Raw genomic sequence first — 16,749 nt, 5'->3', positions numbered from 1 at the left:
GTACCTTCCTAGCCTTCCTAGATTTCAGACGAAAGGTACTTTGGAGAATCGAAGTGTATTGCGGGGGAGTCAACTTATGCAGGAGCCCGGGCTGCAGAAATACCACCAGTAAGCTCAGAATGAGCTCAAGATGAATCTTCTACCACGGATACTCCCAAGCATTTGTGCAACTTGAAAACCATTATACCAATCGAACAACACTCAATGGCCTGAATTGCAAACTCTATTAACGAAATGATATCACGTGCCCGCACTGCGAAAATGGAAGGAGTTTAATCGCACCCAGCTCCAGTCAGCCCACTGAGTGGGGGGTTGCCTCAGTCGCTCGGCAGTGGCTGAACCCACTGAGGGCCCCGCCGGAGACCCACCCGGGAGCCTTCTGAGAGTTCCCAGTGATGAAGGACCATTGAGGCAATCACGGCACCCCAGGTTCTTGCGAAGCTCCCGTGATTGGCTGCCTGGCCGATGCGTCACCTCTGACTCGCTTCCTTCCGACTCGGCCAGCTGGGAAACACGATCTAGAATTTCCTACATTAACACGCAAGGTCGCGGTGTAACCTTTGGATATTGTTTTCGAATTCGACACTTAACACCGTGACATTGCTTGAGCTGCACCTTCCAATCTCTTTAGCATTCACAGTCGGCGTCATGCCTTCCTTCTGACCTGGCAACTGACTGACCACGTCCCTCCAACATTCTTTGGAGTCGTGATCAACGCATCCATCACGGCCGCCTCCTCACACATCGTTATATCTCCTAAGGAGTCAACAAGATGATAGTCCGAATACAGCACAACCTCTATTCTCACGTCATTGGATATCTCGCCCTGCAGTTATTACTCTTACAGCGTACCTCAATATCAATATCTTGAACTTATCTGCCCCCCTTCTCACTCAACCCCTGAGCCTCATCTACCCACTCCGTCGTGGCCATGGCCTCCGTGTTCACTTACGATCCGGACCCTCCGAGGGTCTCATCCCCCTGGCTGCTCCCAAACGATCCTGGGAAGGACGACAATGAGAATAGTCTTGGATCAACGACCCCTGGCTCAACTCAGGACGTTCAGCCAGGCTTGTTGTCGGAGTATGGGGTCACTAAACTTGAAGCAGAGCCCCAAGAAGGGCCAACTGAGTATAAGCTTCACTTGCTTCTTCGACCTCGAAGGGTATTCAAGAACATGAGCACAGCTGGCCAGTCCCGCAACCCTCGGCCCGCGAAGCCATCGACACCATCTCCAGCTGCCTCAAGCCAGCCCCGGCAGGAGAGGCTTCAACATCTGACAACTCAACTTCTATGGAGACTGCAGCAGTCCTCTCCGTATCATGCGTCGAGTTCCAAGGAACTGGCCCTTCCAAGGCTACCAGATGACAATGTCGACCTCACCGCTCCCGTCAAGCTGAACAGCCTCATCCCAGGGCTTGAGGAATCAAGGGGTGCCCTGTACGAAATTGGCGTTGCTGATGATGGTACACTCATTGGACTTACGAAAGACGAGATGGACGAAAGCATCACAACCCTGAGAGTCATGGCCGCGAGCTTGGGATGCTCTGTTGAGGTTGTCCGCATGGTCATTGTAGGAGATTGCGAATGGGACGAGTCAGCAGAGCTGGTTGACAACTCCGCAACTGAGCCTGCCACTGTCACCCGAAGTGGCAAGTTGTGGGTTGCCGAGGCACTTGTCATGCCAAACTTTGGTTTTGTTGATGGGGATGACTCTTCGACTTCCCAGTCAGGGAGGTCAACAGGGGAGGCCCTTACTGTCCCCAGCCGCGGCAGCTCAACTACACCTCAGTTAAGGGTCACATTCACCGGTCCCACGACATCTGGAAAATCAAGCTTGTTGGGCACGCTATCAACCGGGACTCTCGATAACGGCCGTGGAAAGAGCCGTCTCAGCTTGCTCAAGCATCGGCATGAAGTTGTCTCTGGATTGACCAGCTCCATAGCACAGGAGCTTATCGGGTACAAGGACCATTCCATCCTAAACTATGCTCATGGGAATATTGAGTCGTGGGTCGATATTCACGACTGCTCCGAGAATGGTCGCCTTGTCTTTGTTTCTGATTCGGCCGGCCATCCAAGGTATCGTCGCATTGTCCTTCGCGGTCTCATGAACTGGGCGCCCCATTGGATCATTCTCTGCCTTGCTGCGGATGACACAGAGTCGGCTTCCAAGGGCCCTGGCGCGACGTCGTCGGCGCAAGATGTCCTTGGAGCTGCTGCAGCGGGTGTTGACCTAGTCAAAGCCCATCTGACCCTGTCTCTCAAACTTGGTGTTCCCATGGCCGTTGTTATCACCAAGATGGACCTTGCTTCCAAACCAAGCCTGGCGAGGACCATGAATAAGGTTCTAACTGCCATCAAGGAGGCTGGGCGTGTGCCCAAGATCTTGCCGCCCGACCAAAAGCAGCACCAAGAGTTGGAGAGCGTCCCCGAAGGAGATCACAACAAGGTCAAGGAGGTGTTGAGAGGTATCTCGGAGAGTGGAAAACACACTGAGATCATTCCCATTGTGCTTACAAGCGCAGTCAAGGGAAGCGGCATTGGTCTCATGCATGCTCTACTGGAAAACCTGCCTCTGCCGCCTGCTCCTACGGCTCGTGACTTTGTTGGCATGGTGTTAAACCCAGAGCAGCCCAAGTGTCTCTTCCACATCGACGACACCTTCACGCTCCCGGCTTCTTACAGCGTGTTGACAGGAAGCTCTGGAAAACAACCCGAGCCAGGCATTGTGGTCTCTGGGCACCTTCGATTTGGCCGACTCTCTGTTGGAGACAAGATCGTCATTGGACCGTTCCCATCTGAAGAGGACGACCCCCGTGGCTCAACTCCAGAGGATAGGCCATCGCCTGGTAGCTATGGACTATCAATATCGCACCCATCTTCGGCAGAGTTGGCACGCATCGCCATGAAGAATGCCGTTTCCGCTTCAGCTATCGCTGGAGAGTGGCATGATGCACAAATTGTGAGCATCCGCAACCTTCGGTTGCCAGTTTTGACCCTTGAGGCCGGACAAGCTGGATCGATTGGGCTTGTGATCCATTCATTGTCAAATGGGCACCTAAACGGCAACTCTGGGTCTTGCTCACCGGCTGAGGTTCCTCGCATCCGCCGCGGCATGATTCTAGCAATCCCTTCCAAGCACATGGCAGACACTGGGCTGAAGCTTCAAGCGGCAAGCGGATTCACAGCAGTCTTCGGTGACCCAGACGCTCGGATGTTGGCCGTTGGCTCGTTTGTGAACATCTACATTGCGAGCGTTAGGACGGTTGCACGTATCCGTCGAGTCACTCGCCAGGATGAAGACTGGGAAGCTGGCAACGTGGCCACAGACGACATGGAGGACATTTTCAACCTCAACGAAGATGTCGAACCCGAGAATAACAAGGCAGAGTCTGACCAGTCGACGAGTGGTACCGAGGTTGCTTTGGAACTGTTGAATCACCGAGAATGGATCGAGATGGGGTCGCGTGTGATACTGATGGAAGGTGGATCTCAGGATAAATCTGGGCTTGAGGGTTTTGTGGGAAAGGTTGTCGAGATCATTGATTAAGTTCTTGAGCGGAATTGTTTAGTTAGTGTTGTTGTTCTCAGCGTTTGTATTCTAGTATATTTGTCTTTTGTTTAGCTGCTAACACGCAATGTCATTTGTTCGACGGAGAATGGTCTAGAATCGTTCGCTTAAAATGTTTCTCATTATAACTCCTAAGACGCCATGTATATGCTTAACTCCATAATGAACCGCCCTAGGCTCGGACCAAACCATAGAATAATGTCCATGTCAAGACGAAGCCGGAGATGCCGTTGAACATGCCACTGATCCAAAAGTCAAAGAAGCCGCGGTAGAAGCGAGATGGGTCGAGGGGAGCGTGGCCCTTGGGGATGGACTCGGGGGCGACCTTGAGGAAGTAGAAGAGGAGAGTGGTGATGAAGGAGAAGACGAAGTAGATGAGGAAGCCGTAGTATGATTCGAGGCCAAGGATGCCAGCACTGACGCCGAAAAGGGAGGCAGTGAGACTGTGGAGGTTGGAGAGGGCCTGTAGGGAAGGAGTTAGCAAGATGAATCCCGAATTATGTCATGGGAAGCTTAGGTAAAGCGACAGGAGGTGAAAACGCACCTTGGAGTTGTGGATCACAGACTCGGGGACGATGGGGTTGATCTGGAGCTCGCGTTCGGACGGCATTGTCGCGGATGTAGATGGGACAAGGCGAGTTGGTTTTCGTGAGTCGCACAGAAAGGGCGATTGTGTCGGTCGTCTTGGACGTATGCGAGGCTGTGGCTGAATGGAGGCAAGGCTGATGCAGTCGGTCACTCTGCGTCTCAGATGAAGCTATCCAACGCGCTGGAGCTTGGTTGCTTGACTGATTGATGACAGCGTGTCGGTCCGACCGTGTCTCCGAGATCCGGGGTGGAGCTTCCATTTGGAATCAATGCACGGACAGGCCAACCCCGGAGTTGCACGGAGTGGAGTACGTACCGGAAAGAACCCCTCCACGGAAAGCTGCGATGATCCAGTTTCTCGGCGGGGTCCCTTCGAATGCCTGTTTGGACTTAAGAAGTCTTGATATCTCGCTGTATTTCTCGGATCAGTCTGTCAACTCGTCCACCGAGATATACAAAACGACAATGGAACACTCTTTTGAGCCTCTCAAGAACGACCTGCTGCTTCGCGCAGCATGGGGTGGGTTGCCTGCGTGAACCCGGCGCACGCCGACCATGGGAGAGCTTGTGCTGAGAATTGTCGTGTTGCGAACTAGGCCAGACCGTTGAGCGCCCGCCCATGTGGGTGATGAGACAAGGTGAGAGAGAGATGCACTGCCGCCGTTGAATTGGGCATGTTTGGAGTTTGACTGACTCAATTGGGCGCAGCCGGCCGTTACCTCCCCGAGTATCACGAGGCCAAGGGCAACCGGGACTTCTTCGAGTGCTGTCGCGACCCCGAGGTTGCTACCACGATTACACTGCAGCCTGTCCAGCGCTACGCCGGCCTCATCGATGCGGCCATCATCTTCTCCGACATCCTCGTAATCCCCCAGGCCATGGGCATGGTGGTCGAGATGGTCGACAAGAAGGGCCCGCACTTCCCGAGCCCGCTCAAGACCCCCGACGACGAGCAGTACGGCCAGGTTCTCGCCAAGAATGTTGATGTTGCTGCCGAGCTCGACTATGTGTACAAGGCCGTCACACTGACGCGCCAGAGGCTCCAGGGACAGGTGCCGCTGATCGGCTTCTGCGGTGCTCCTTGGACTCTGTTCTGCTACATGGTCGAGGGCGGTGGCACTAAGCTGTTTGCGCAGGTCAAGACGTGGATCTACAGATACCCCGAGGAGTCGAAGAAGCTGCTGGCAAAGATTGCTGATATCTGCGTGGATCACTTGGCCCTGCAGGTCAAGGCTGGCGCTCAGGTAAGAGAACTGATGTTATTTACTAGTATATCTTCGTGCTGCTAACCCAGATGCTGTACAGTTGGTCATGGTGTTTGACTCATGGGCGGGAGAGCTTGGCCCTGCATCCTACCGTCAGTTCTCGGAGCCTTACCTCAAGCGCATTGCGGAGAAGCTGCCCGAGAAGCTCAAGGCCCTCGGTCTGGACAAGGTGCCCATGACTGTGTTCCCCAAGGGTGCGTGGTATGCGCTCGACTCGGCGTGCAACCTGGGCTACAACGTGGTGGGAATGGACTGGCTGCACGACCCCAAGGAGGCTGTCAAGATCCGAGGAGACCGCAACATTGTGTTCCAGGGCAACGCCGACCCCGGAGTTCTGTACGGCACCAAGGAGGGCATCACGACGGCCGTGCAGGAGATGGTTGATGGGTTCTGGGTTGGCAACAAGGGCTGGATCGCCAACCTCGGTCATGGTATGTTTTCCGTTCGGCCTTGAACATGAGAGTTGGAGCTGACAGGACTAACTAGGAATCACCCCTGGCGTGAACCCCGACAACCTCAAGCACTTCTTTGAGGAGGTTCATCGTCTGACCAAGAAGAACTGATTAGGTAGCAAGGGAGCCCTAACTGTGTCAGGAATATGGCGCGATATCGAAGCACCATGAAATCTCGCGTCATGAGTCGCATCATGAGTGAGTCCTCGGACGCCAAAGGGTCATGTAAGCGGATGTATCAATGATCAAATCACCAAGAGGAAGCAAAAAAGGGATAGACCAAAAAACACATGTAATATAGCAGAAAATGGCGATCATGATATTAAAAAAGAAAAAAATTCATCTCTTTCCAATTCATCGCAACCCGCAGATGGGTATCTTAGCTTTTCCTCCCGTCAACTTTATTCATTCATGCCTGTCCTGTCCTGTCCGTTCGTCCGTACTCATAAATGGCCTGACCATGTATTATCCCCATTGTCAAAGGCGCCTAGAACACCGAGCTCGAAAATGATTACGCCCTCCCAAAAACCCCTCTCATGCGAGAGAGATGCCCACAGAATAAATAATTCAAAATGTGTGTGGTGGTGGTGAAAAAAGGGGGCGTTTTCTAAGCCTTCTTGCCAAAGAGCCAGTTCTTGCCCTTTTGGGCGAGGGACTCGGTGGCGGGAGCAGGCTTGGCGGGCTCGTCCTCCTCGGCGATGGCCTCCTCGTTGCTTGGTCGGCGAGTCAGCTCCTCCTCAGTGTCCTTGAAGACGTTGCCAGCACCGCCGCGGCCAGAGTGCTGAGCACCAGCAGAAGGGCGTCGAGGGACGCTTTGTATTCAGTTAGTATATGCTGTTAAAATCGTGCGGGGTGGAGAGAACTTACGCCTCAACGTCCTGGCGCTTGCGAGTCTCGCGGGGGTCGTCGTTCTTGGCCATGTTGCCAGTACCGCCACGACCAGTGGTCACAACAGAGCCCCTGAGGACAGGAGTCTGGAGATCGGCGGGGTTCGTCTTGGGAGTGTGAGCAGTGTCGGCCATGTTGCCGGCACCACCACGTCCGTGAGAGGCGATCATTGTGATGAATAGAGGTGATGAGAAAGATGTGGTGGTGATGGGTAGGTGGTCTACAGCTGAGATGTGTGCTGTAGGTGGTTTCTATTCAGGGACTCGAGTGCTGAGTGTTCAGGGGTAGAGGCCACTGAGGGGTTGTAAGAGGGGTTGTATGTGAACAACGAAATTGTTGAGTCAAAGCAAGAGACAAGAAAGTGTTCTTGGGTGAAGATGGAGTGTAGAGTGTGAGCTGAGTGAGACCGAAACCGAAGAGGACGGTCAAGCCTTTTAACGCAATGCCAAGTCTTGGTGATGTCGTTATTTTTTGCAATTTTTTTCGGTCCTGGGCTTTTCTAGGATGTTCCCATGATCAACCAGAAAAAAAATAGAACCAGGCAAGGCCCCAGCAGTGTCTCCTGCTACTGCGGGCTTTTACCCACCGCCCAGTCAGTGTGTGTGCCATGGAGCTTCTACGTGCGGTCTAGCGAGTCTAGGCCAACTCCGAAACTGGGCACCCGTCCCGTGGAAGTGTTCGACACAGTTGCCCGATTTTTCAGCATTTTCGCCTTGATTATTGAGCTTATTCACGACATTGATTATTAACTTGCCACAGCCTCGTCTTTCTTTTTCTCTCTCTTTCGCACTTTTGCTCGTCTTCAGCTGGCTGTTGCCCGGAATGAGAAGAAAAAAAGTCTCTTGAGGCTCCTTCTAGGCGACAAGTCGATGGCAAGTATATGCATGTACCCGGCGCCAAGGGCTTGGTTTGTGCCACCGGCCCCAGGCCTAAAAGGCCGCGCTGGCACGCCCGCCAGTCGTTGGGATCTGGGTACGTAATGGTTTTTCATGTCCTCGTGGTGCCCCAGACTCTTGGCGCGGTACCCAAGGGTACGAAGTCCATACAAGCTTTTTGAGGGGACCTGCCAGAGCCAGAGCCAGAGCCTGCCTGAGCGTCAGTCGCTTCAGCTGGGTCTTGAGTGATGAGGGGTTGGTGGTCACTTGATCGATTCAGAGTCACCCGTCCGTCAGATATCACCGCCTCCTCATCTCCCTCCGCTGCTAGCTCTCAGGGGGACCTTGTGAAATTGGCCAATAACGCCGGCTGGTATGCCAAGCTGGTTGCCCTCTTGGGGAGCTGAGCTGTTTTGTCGTCCTTTTCCCCTCCGGAATGAGTACCGCAAAGGGCAATTCAGGGCATCTAGCTCTCTCCTCTTTACGCCCACATGAGCAGCAGCAGCAGTAGCAGCTTCATTTTCCAGCCCAACGAAACTACAGCCATGGAATGCATCACGTTTACCAAGTTTTAATTGCTCGCCAAGACTCAATGCCAAGAACCCCCCAGCTTCGCCTTCGCCGGGCTCCGAAATCCCATCCGAATCCCAGCGGCGCTCGCTCCCGCTCTTGCGGCGTCCCTCGCGTCCGATTTACTTTTGCCTGTCCGGGGCGGTTTCTGTCCTGGTGGCCCGGGCAATCGATGGCCTAATCTGCTGCCGTGCCTCCCGTCAGCCTCATCACCGCCATCTCTGACTCTAATGAGTTGCTCACATGCTAAACCCCGACACCCCGATCACGGTGGCTCATGACCATGGCTGACATGACAGACCCTGCTTGCCCTTAGCTTGCTATGACGTTGCATCCCAGGACCCCTGGTTCCCGACAATTCGATTGCCTTTTGCTGCTTTTCAACGCCTCGTCGATCCTCTTCTCCTCAAGAAACTTTGCCGTCACACACTCTTTCTCAGTAAAGTTAATTCGTGGGCGCTTCCTTGCTCACCTCGTTGCGAGACCATGAAGACGAAACCTCGAGGAATGGTAGATATACCCATCAATTAACTACCTAACCAACTCCAACGCCGGCATTTCTGCCTTGCAATTCACCAAACAGACCCCAATCTACTCAGGGCCGAACCAACTATTTAGAACATCTTCTAACAAGATGTCATCGTGCGATACTGCACACACGACTGTCGTTTGGCCACCTCCTTGGCAGCCTTTGCTCGAGGCCGGGACGCACTCGCACCTGCCCGTTCCTCCGATCAACAAGCTATCCTAAGTCGTCGTTTCTCATGCCCCTCATCGGCCAACCTTGTCGCCGAAAGGGGTGCCAATAGCTCACATCATACTCCTTCTCTTCAATATCGACTCCAGACGCTGATACCTAATCGTAGTCGTCGTCTCCTCCATCGCCGCCCTTGACATTGGTGTCCTTGCGAATGGGAATCTTGATTCCTTGGGCCGCAAATGTCTTGCTCAGTGACGTGCTCTCGCACACACCGGGGAACTTCTTGGCCGAATACACATTGAAGACTTCGCTGAAGCACGAGGATAGTATCGGTGCCCGACCCTGATTGACATTGGATCCTGGCCCACCTTGTCCACCGGGCCGTCCAACATTCACAAACGAGAATCTCAGCCTAGAATTTTCATGTCAGCATATTTGGATCGCATGCCGTATCTGGTTGCATTTCTTACCTGAAGGGCCCTTCTGTCCGCACACTTAGATCCTGGAGGACGAACCAAATGCCCAGTCGTTCCTCGGTGTCGCAGAGGCGGAATGCGCTCGCAGCCAGGCTGCCAATCAGATTTCTCGTGAACATCCCTTGAGGTTGGCCTCCCACAACCGCCATACGGGTGAGCGCATTCGGCTCCTGCCCGTAGCCGTTGCGGAATGGCGCCATGTTTGCTTGACCTGGGGGAGGTGGAACAGGAGCATCGTTACCATAGCCGCCGCTGTGTCGCGGGAAGTACTGCTGGGGTGGTCCGTATGAACCGCTGGAGGGGTATGACGGGGCTATTCTTGTGTTAGCAGGTCCCGTTGACGCGGGCATTTGTTCTGGGCGAACCCACCTTGCCCATAGCCTTGCTGAACCGGGTAGTCCTGCACGTAGCCCATGCCCTGCGATTGACCATATCCCGAGTCACGACTAGGAGGAAGTCCTTGTTGTTGGTATGAAGGGGTACCCGGATCGGAATTGACGAGAGTCGAGTAGGAGTAGGTGTTTGAAGACGAGATGGAACCAGTTCCCGTCGATGATCGGACAAGATTGACTTCTTGTGTGCCATCCTCGTTCCAGAGGTCGACAGACAGCACAAACATGGTGTGATCAATGTCACTGCGCACATACTGTTAGCTGGACACAACAGGAGCCGAGAGCTTTCCAAAACACATACTTGTAGTCGACCTCCTTCCCTGTCGCGGGGTCAATGATGACAAGACGAACACATGGCGGTGGTGTAATGGGTCGACGATCCTGTGTCAGGTTGTTAGTCAAGAGAATGGGGGTCGAGCTAGGTGAAGCAGGCTCACCTTATCACCGAAACCGCACATACGCGCACGCCGAGGTTGCTGTACTACATCGAGACTATACAAGAGTGTTAGCGGAAGAGGTCCGTACAAGGAGGCCGGTTTTGGATCCCAACGAACCTGTACTTTCGGCCCGACCCTTCTTCAACTTTGGAGAATGATGTGGCCATCGACTGAGAGTGTGCATGTTGATCGGTTGGAGAAGGTCCCGCAGGGGGTGGGGGAGCTTCGTCGGCTCGAGGAGGGGCGTGTTGCTGCTGGTGAGGGTGCGGAAGCGGGTGTTGGCTTGGGTGAGCAGGCTGCTGGTATGAAGCTGGAGGTGGAGGGTATGGCGGGAGCTGGGCTTGGTGATGGGGTGGCTGGTGTGGAGGAAGCGGCTGGTGATGTGGAGGCTGATGCTGGTGCTGGTGCGGATGTCCGTGATGCGGGTGCTGTTGGTGTTGAGGAGGAGGGAGAGTCGAGGGATGGTGATGCTGAGTCGGAGGCGGCAGCGACGGCGGGGGATGGTGTTGTTGGTAGCCGTGCATGGGGGGAGCGTTGGACGAGTAGACCGGGGCGGCGCCGCCTGGTACGGGCATCCGCTGCGACATGTCGGACGGGTGGTATGCTGAGTTCATGCTGGTCGGTATGGGCGAGGAGAAGGCTGCCGAGAGGTGCAGCTAACAAGCTCCGAGTATATATATACGCAAGGTAGGTATGTGGTAGAGTAACTGCTGTGATGCTGTGCGCGAGGGGCGGGATGGAAGATGTGCGGTCGGAGGATTCGAGAGGAGGAGTTGGAGCTGGCTGGCGGACAAGGAAGAGATGAAAGGATGGATGGATGGACGGGGAGGGGATATAAGAGCAGAGAGCTCCGATGCTCCTCCCTCCAAAGTGCGAACAGCCAAGAAATCGAAGCAGAACAACAAGAAACCTATGGCCCAAAGACGCGAAGCCACCAGGAGAGGCCGACGATATGTAGGTATGTCGTCGTCGCGCGGGCGGCGGCAGGTGGAGAACCAGAGGCCCGGCTGAAGGTAAAGTTGGAGTGATGGGAGCTCGCAAGTGGCGCGGGCCGGGAGCGCTAAAAGTCTCGTCTCCCCTGCCGGTCGGTACCTTTGGCCCAGGGCTGGGCTTCAAGTGCGGCAGCCCAGTTCCACTGGAGAAGCAAAGCCTAACTGCAGGGCAGGGTCCGAGAAAAACTCACGTCCAAGCCCAGACTACCAGAAATCGACACAAGGTTAGAGACCAGTCCGACAACCAGGTTAGAGGGAAGCCGGAGCCAAGGAGATGGCGAGGCTAAGATCGGAGCTGAAAAAGTCAACTTGTTCTTTGGGACGGGACCGGACAGGACAGGAAAAGACACTGGGCCAGAGCTGGGCAGAGCCTCGAGAAGAAGGTTCTGTCGCCGTGTGGTCTCGGGGTTTAACAAGGACGCGAGAGGGCGGGTACTCTAGTGTATTGTCCAAAAAGGAATATCATGTAATGAATGGGAAATGGGCAATGGGGAAATGGGAGGGCGGCGACAGGCAATTATCGCACAGGAAAAGAAAGGTTGCATCCTGTAAAAGAAAGCAAGCGACATGATACAGTACAGCTCGTGCGCACGCACCGGCACACGCACGGCAAGCACACACCACCCCCGAGCAAAGAGACCAATTGAAGAGATGCGAGTCACCGGCCCCCTCCATAGAGCCCATAGAGAGTGCTACCCCAGCAGCTCGCCATGTTCGAGTTTGTCTCTGGTCCATGTCTAAGTCATTTCGCTGTGATGTGATGACGGGAGCCTTGTTCAATGTCTGAGTTGGCACCTCGCTGCGACATGGCATCCATTTCACACTCATTGCGGAGAAGAGCCCATCTTCAACGGCCCTTTCATTTCAGACGCCTTTGTCTGGGCCCTTCGTGTATGTATGAAGGCATGTATGTCTTTGTGTGGGCTACCTATTGACGATACTCGGGCACCCCCATCCACAATGGATCCCCTTTGTCTCTGCCTGCAACCCAAGCCGCAGCCGATCGACCTCGATCCCGACACCCGCGAATTGTCAACGGATCAAGAAACCAACCACCTTCCGCCAGGAATCGGCGCGGCGTAAGCAAGGACAAAGCCAAACCTCAGGTTGTGCCACCCGAGAGTGCCTCCTCAACAACATGGGCCAATTGAGTCGTGGTTGTACAGCAGATTGTTGTTGTCTGGTGCAGTGTGGCATCCATACAGCATTGTGCCCTCTTTTCGCATTTGATCCCGATACAGCACTGCAGTACTTCCCTTGCAGTTCCTCTTGAACTGCTGGGTAGTTGACCACTCAAATGCGTGTTACTTGCTCGCCATCCCATTGGCGGCCCTTCTGATGCCGATAGCGTGGTGGTTTTGGCGGTACCTGGACGGCTCCTGGGTGGTAACCCCCAATTAGGACGCTCCGGCGAGCGATGCTGGCGCCACACACAGCATGCATGCCCCGCCATCATGTTGGACAGCCCCGCAATCGGAGTCATTAAAGTCACCACAGAATAAATTCCCCCACTACGAGTGAGTCGACGACTTGCGGCTACGACTTGACAAGAACAGAGGGGAACAAACGTCAAAACCTTCAATCTCGAAGCCATGGATCTCGTCAACAGGTTGGTCAGGCCCGATACTGCTCTGGGCTCTGGACGGCTCGAGCAATGCCTCCCAGAACCGCTATCATCGACCTGCAGACGCTGATGTTGAATCCCCTCCAGTCTCGAAGGCCGCCTTCTCTTTGCCGTGCCCAAGAGTGAGTCTACTTTTTACACTACCCAAAGGTGCTCTAGAACTCTGCTGACTGACCTGTATCTAGAGGGCCGGCTCAATTCAGCCACACTCAACCTCCTTGAGGGTGCCGATATCCAGTTCCGTCGCGAGAACCGCCTCGACATCGCTCTCGTCAAGAACCTCCCAATTGCCCTTATCTTCCTCCCCGCTGCCGATATCCCCACCTTTGTCGGTGAAGGCCGAGTCGACCTGGGCATCACCGGATGGGACCAGGTCCAGGAGCACGATGCCTCAGTCCGCGCCTACAACCACATGCGACGCAGTTCGGTCGACCTCTCCAACACCGACGACAAGGTGGCCGGCTCCGACATGGTTATGGAGCTGGGCTTTGGAAGCTGCAAGCTCCAGGTCCAGGTGCCCGAGAAGGGCCAGTACAAGACCCCCCAGGATCTCATTGGCAAGACGATTGGCACCAGCTTCGTCAGTCTCGCCGCCGATTACTTCCTGAAGCTTGAGCAGGGTGACGATACCGAGGGTGGCATCTCTCCTCGCAAGATGCGCACCAAGATTGTCGAGCTCAGTGGCAGTGTCGAGGCTGCCTGTGCCCTTGGTGTCGCCGAGGGTATTGTTGATCTTGTTGGTAAGTGATGGTATATATCCGTCACGCGAGGTACCTTGTTGCTAACAAACCTTTTCAGAGTCCGGAGAGACCATGCGAGCTGCTGGTCTCAAGGCCATTGACACCGTCGTCGATTCCACTGCTGTTCTCATCAAGTCGAAATCACCCTCCAACCCCGAGCTCATCGACCTCATCACTTCGCGCATCAGAGGCGTCATCACTGCGCAGCGTTATGTGCTCTGCCAGTACAACGTCGAGCGAAGCCGATTGATCGAGGCGACCAAGGTCACCCCCGGCAAGCGCTCAGCAACCGTCACTGCTCTCGATGAGGAGGGCTGGGTTGCTGTGAGTTCCATGGTTGAGAGCAAGAAGATTGCTCTGGTCATGGACGAGTTGACCCGAATCGGAGCCCAGGACATCCTGGTGCTCGACATTCACAACGCGCGCTAGAGTATCCATTGGATGGTTGGCGTTGGGGTAGAGGTATAGGCGGATTTGATCAACGGCGCTGGGATAAAGGGCAAATTGAATAGGTATATACAGACAAAAGAAGGAAGTGAGTAGGGGAGATGGCGGTTGGTAACAAGCAGGTTGCATCTACCGTCGATATAATGAGATATCCCATTTGAACTTCATTTCTTGAACCGAAACCGAAACCGAAGAGGAACGCATGCGTAACTGGATACGAAGGATCGGCAGTGCATACCTGCGTCGTGAGGCGTCTCATCGTGGGACGCCTCATCGAGGGGCAGTGATCGCGTGGCTCTGCGAAGCTGTTGAGATGATAATGCAAGGGTATTGCTCAGAGTCGTGGCGGAGCAAGTCGTCGCAATCTCAGCTGCGCAGTATCAACCATTAGACACTGGCAGCTTGAATGCTTCTTTTTGGGCTTCCATGAGGCTTCCCCAAGACTTCTCCCTCTAGCCAGGCCAGGTTCAGGGATCGATCGGGAGTGTCGGGAATCTTTGGTGTGTGGGCTTTGGGCGCTCCTCCAACCACGCGATGACCTCACCAGGGCTGGAAAAGGTACGTAAGTGACGAGCCCCCGGGAGCCACAACCGCCTCATCATCCGTTCCTTTGTCTTGTATTTTATCAAGGGACGGCCATTCCTCCTTGAGTTGACTACTCAATCTACATACAACACACTCGTCGATATTTCTGCTATTTTCAATCCATCATCATGGTCAAGATAGGTCCGCCGCGAGATGCCAATTCTGGCGAGCAGCCATCAACTCTCTACTCAGTGGGTCCCCCGTTGAGACATCAACTTCACTTGAGGTCATCGTACAGACAAGGAAAAAGAGACGTTTGAATGCAGACCTCACGATGATGAGTTAACGGAGATTTTATGGGCTGGCTTGCTAACATGGATCCCAGCTCATCATGACACCCATCAACATCACGGTATTCCTTCTGTCGCTGTTCCTGGTCGATCTCCGCTATACCCAGGGCCGCATCAACCGTTATGGCGACGGCGACAACGGTAGTGGTCGGAGCTCTCGGTGGATGCCCCGGTGGTTCACCCAGCCGTATCAGCACATTGGGCACACTGATCACGATGCCCACGGCAGCTGGCACTATCACAGCAAGCAGAAGAAGCTGATGAAGATGGAGGCCGACGAGGCCTTTCAGATGCGGAGCACCGTGCTCGTGCTGCTGGCCGTCATGGTGGCCCTGGGCACGAGCGCGGCCTGGTATCTCACAAGCCGACTATATCACGGCGTCGTTTCCCTGGCGGCGGCCTCTTCGGACAACATGACCATGCCGCAGCCGGGGTTGTCAACATGACGCAGCTCGGAGATGGGCCGGATGGGTGATTTGACTCTGAAGGGCAGGAATGGCCTCAGATCCTCCTCCACTCGATGCAACCATGTCGTACAATCTCACACCTGCAGGAGATTTGGCATTCTCCCTTTTCGCTTTAATTACTGCCCTGGGCGATCATCTCGGCGATCAGGATTGTCTCACATTGAGAGCAACGACGACGGCATCATCATGGTCGGGATCGCTCCCCCACCAACAATAGCAGCAAGGACACAAAGTTGGTCTATTCTCTCATGTCACGGCTGCTCTTACCGATCAAGCGTCGATCAAAAAAGCGGCATCATGTTGGCTCACGGGACGCGGGACAAATTCTCAGGGGTCTCGGTGGGTCGTTATCCGTGTTTCGGATCCTAGGCGAGTCAGTCGAGAAAGCATGGGATGTTTGAATGAAGTGATGATGATGATAATGTATTTTTGGCCCTGGAAGGGTTCAAGGGTTAAAAAATGACAGCTCTTGTTAAATCATCAAGTTGTCAATGGATGCCGAGCGCTTAAGCTCGGCGAGAAGTGAATAATACACACCAAAAATGCAGACAGGAAATAATGTAAAACAACAACGCCTCATGCTCGTAGCTATCCATATTCCAAGCCGACCTGCCAGAGATCCAAATTGGCAAGCCCGAGAAGCACATAACACCCCATTAAACCCTAGAAACCGTTGTTCTCGAAAGAAGCCATCGTCAAGCAATCATCCATATCATCTTGTTCCCATAAAACCCGTCAAAAGTGTAGAGATCCGATGCGCTCCTCAACGCTGCCCCAGTAGACGATGGGTCTGGGCTCGAGGAGGCTCAGCTCGCTGCCAAAGCTCCTGCGCTCCTCCTCCATGTTCACCAGAGATGGCTGGCGGAGGATGATGTTGTTGATTGTGGCGGCAGAGGCCGAGAGCGTGGTGCTCGTCGACGAGTAAGAGTCTCGCGTGGCTGTTGACGCAGAGGAGCTGCGGCGGAGAGAGCTGCGAAGACGCGAGGGGGAGAAGCGAGAGGCAATGGTTTCGAAGCGGGAGTTGTGAGCCATGTTGATTGTGTGAGATGTTTTCTGGGAGTATGTGGTGTGATGTGGTGTGTTGTTGTGGAAGAGGCGTAGTGTTTGTGTGTGATTATTTCGGCGTTGAAGATAGCAGCACTTCGCTGATTAATGAGTTCACGTCTCAAGGTGGATGGATATAAATGACAACTTGTCCAGCAGTTGTCGTTGAGTCTTTTCAAAGAGCGAACGAGTCAAAGACAGAACGGAGAGGCGCAGCCTGTCGTGTAATCTGTCTTGGTCTCTGGTGTGTATGTGCGTACACAAGTAAAAACGAGTGAGTTTTGTCTTTGTGAGAATACAAAGAAGCAAGCAACGACAACGACAACGAAACAAAAGCGACAGA

General features: G+C 54.2%; 8 protein-coding genes across 8 annotated transcripts; 4 read left to right on the top strand and 4 right to left on the bottom strand.

Annotated features, from left to right (window-relative positions):
• Positions 1–931: 931 nt before the first annotated feature.
• Positions 932–3,553, top strand: MRS44_000494 (uncharacterized protein; the record flags this gene model as incomplete). The annotated part of the gene is made up of 1 exon (XM_046275133.2): positions 932–3,553. The coding sequence occupies one exon, from the start codon at positions 932–934 to the stop codon at positions 3,551–3,553; it is 2,622 nt and encodes an 873-aa protein (XP_046139273.1).
• Positions 3,554–3,746: 193 nt separating this feature from the next.
• Positions 3,747–4,184, bottom strand: MRS44_000493 (uncharacterized protein; the record flags this gene model as incomplete). Its single annotated transcript, XM_046275134.2, has 2 exons — positions 3,747–4,037; positions 4,119–4,184. 2 exons carry the CDS (start codon positions 4,182–4,184, stop codon positions 3,747–3,749), a joined length of 357 nt encoding a protein of 118 aa, XP_046139274.1.
• Positions 4,185–4,627: 443 nt separating this feature from the next.
• On the top strand, positions 4,628–5,990 carry MRS44_000492 (uncharacterized protein; the record flags this gene model as incomplete). Its single annotated transcript, XM_065624071.1, has 4 exons — positions 4,628–4,682; positions 4,871–5,406; positions 5,468–5,858; positions 5,914–5,990. The coding sequence occupies 4 exons, from the start codon at positions 4,628–4,630 to the stop codon at positions 5,988–5,990; spliced, it is 1,059 nt and encodes a 352-aa protein (XP_065479792.1).
• Positions 5,991–6,486: 496 nt separating this feature from the next.
• Positions 6,487–6,937, bottom strand: MRS44_000491 (uncharacterized protein; the record flags this gene model as incomplete). The annotated part of the gene is made up of 2 exons (XM_046275136.2): positions 6,487–6,691; positions 6,747–6,937. 2 exons carry the CDS (start codon positions 6,935–6,937, stop codon positions 6,487–6,489), a joined length of 396 nt encoding a protein of 131 aa, XP_046139276.1.
• A 2,131-nt stretch (positions 6,938–9,068) lies between these two features.
• On the bottom strand, positions 9,069–10,831 carry MRS44_000490 (uncharacterized protein; the record flags this gene model as incomplete). The annotated part of the gene is made up of 6 exons (XM_046267750.2): positions 9,069–9,324; positions 9,383–9,701; positions 9,758–10,023; positions 10,082–10,161; positions 10,218–10,272; positions 10,335–10,831. The coding sequence occupies 6 exons, from the start codon at positions 10,829–10,831 to the stop codon at positions 9,069–9,071; spliced, it is 1,473 nt and encodes a 490-aa protein (XP_046139277.2).
• Positions 10,832–12,169: 1,338 nt separating this feature from the next.
• On the top strand, positions 12,170–14,002 carry MRS44_000489 (uncharacterized protein; the record flags this gene model as incomplete). Its single annotated transcript, XM_065624070.1, has 4 exons — positions 12,170–12,288; positions 12,921–12,955; positions 13,019–13,573; positions 13,632–14,002. 4 exons carry the CDS (start codon positions 12,170–12,172, stop codon positions 14,000–14,002), a joined length of 1,080 nt encoding a protein of 359 aa, XP_065479791.1.
• Positions 14,003–14,733: 731 nt separating this feature from the next.
• MRS44_000488 (uncharacterized protein) lies at positions 14,734–15,341 on the top strand (the record flags this gene model as incomplete). The annotated part of the gene is made up of 2 exons (XM_046267751.2): positions 14,734–14,796; positions 14,931–15,341. The coding sequence occupies 2 exons, from the start codon at positions 14,734–14,736 to the stop codon at positions 15,339–15,341; spliced, it is 474 nt and encodes a 157-aa protein (XP_046139279.1).
• Positions 15,342–16,097: 756 nt separating this feature from the next.
• On the bottom strand, positions 16,098–16,394 carry MRS44_000487 (uncharacterized protein; the record flags this gene model as incomplete). The annotated part of the gene is made up of 1 exon (XM_065624069.1): positions 16,098–16,394. The coding sequence occupies one exon, from the start codon at positions 16,392–16,394 to the stop codon at positions 16,098–16,100; it is 297 nt and encodes a 98-aa protein (XP_065479790.1).
• Positions 16,395–16,749: the final 355 nt, after the last annotated feature.

The sequence above is a fragment of the Fusarium solani genome (genome assembly GCF_023522795.1).
Source record: "Fusarium solani strain SB1 chromosome Unknown bctg00000000, whole genome shotgun sequence".
In the NCBI taxonomy this organism is placed as follows: domain Eukaryota; kingdom Fungi; phylum Ascomycota; class Sordariomycetes; order Hypocreales; family Nectriaceae; genus Fusarium; species Fusarium solani.
The sequence above is the reverse complement of the archived record's forward strand: the minus strand, read 5'-3'. Positions and strand labels throughout refer to the sequence as shown.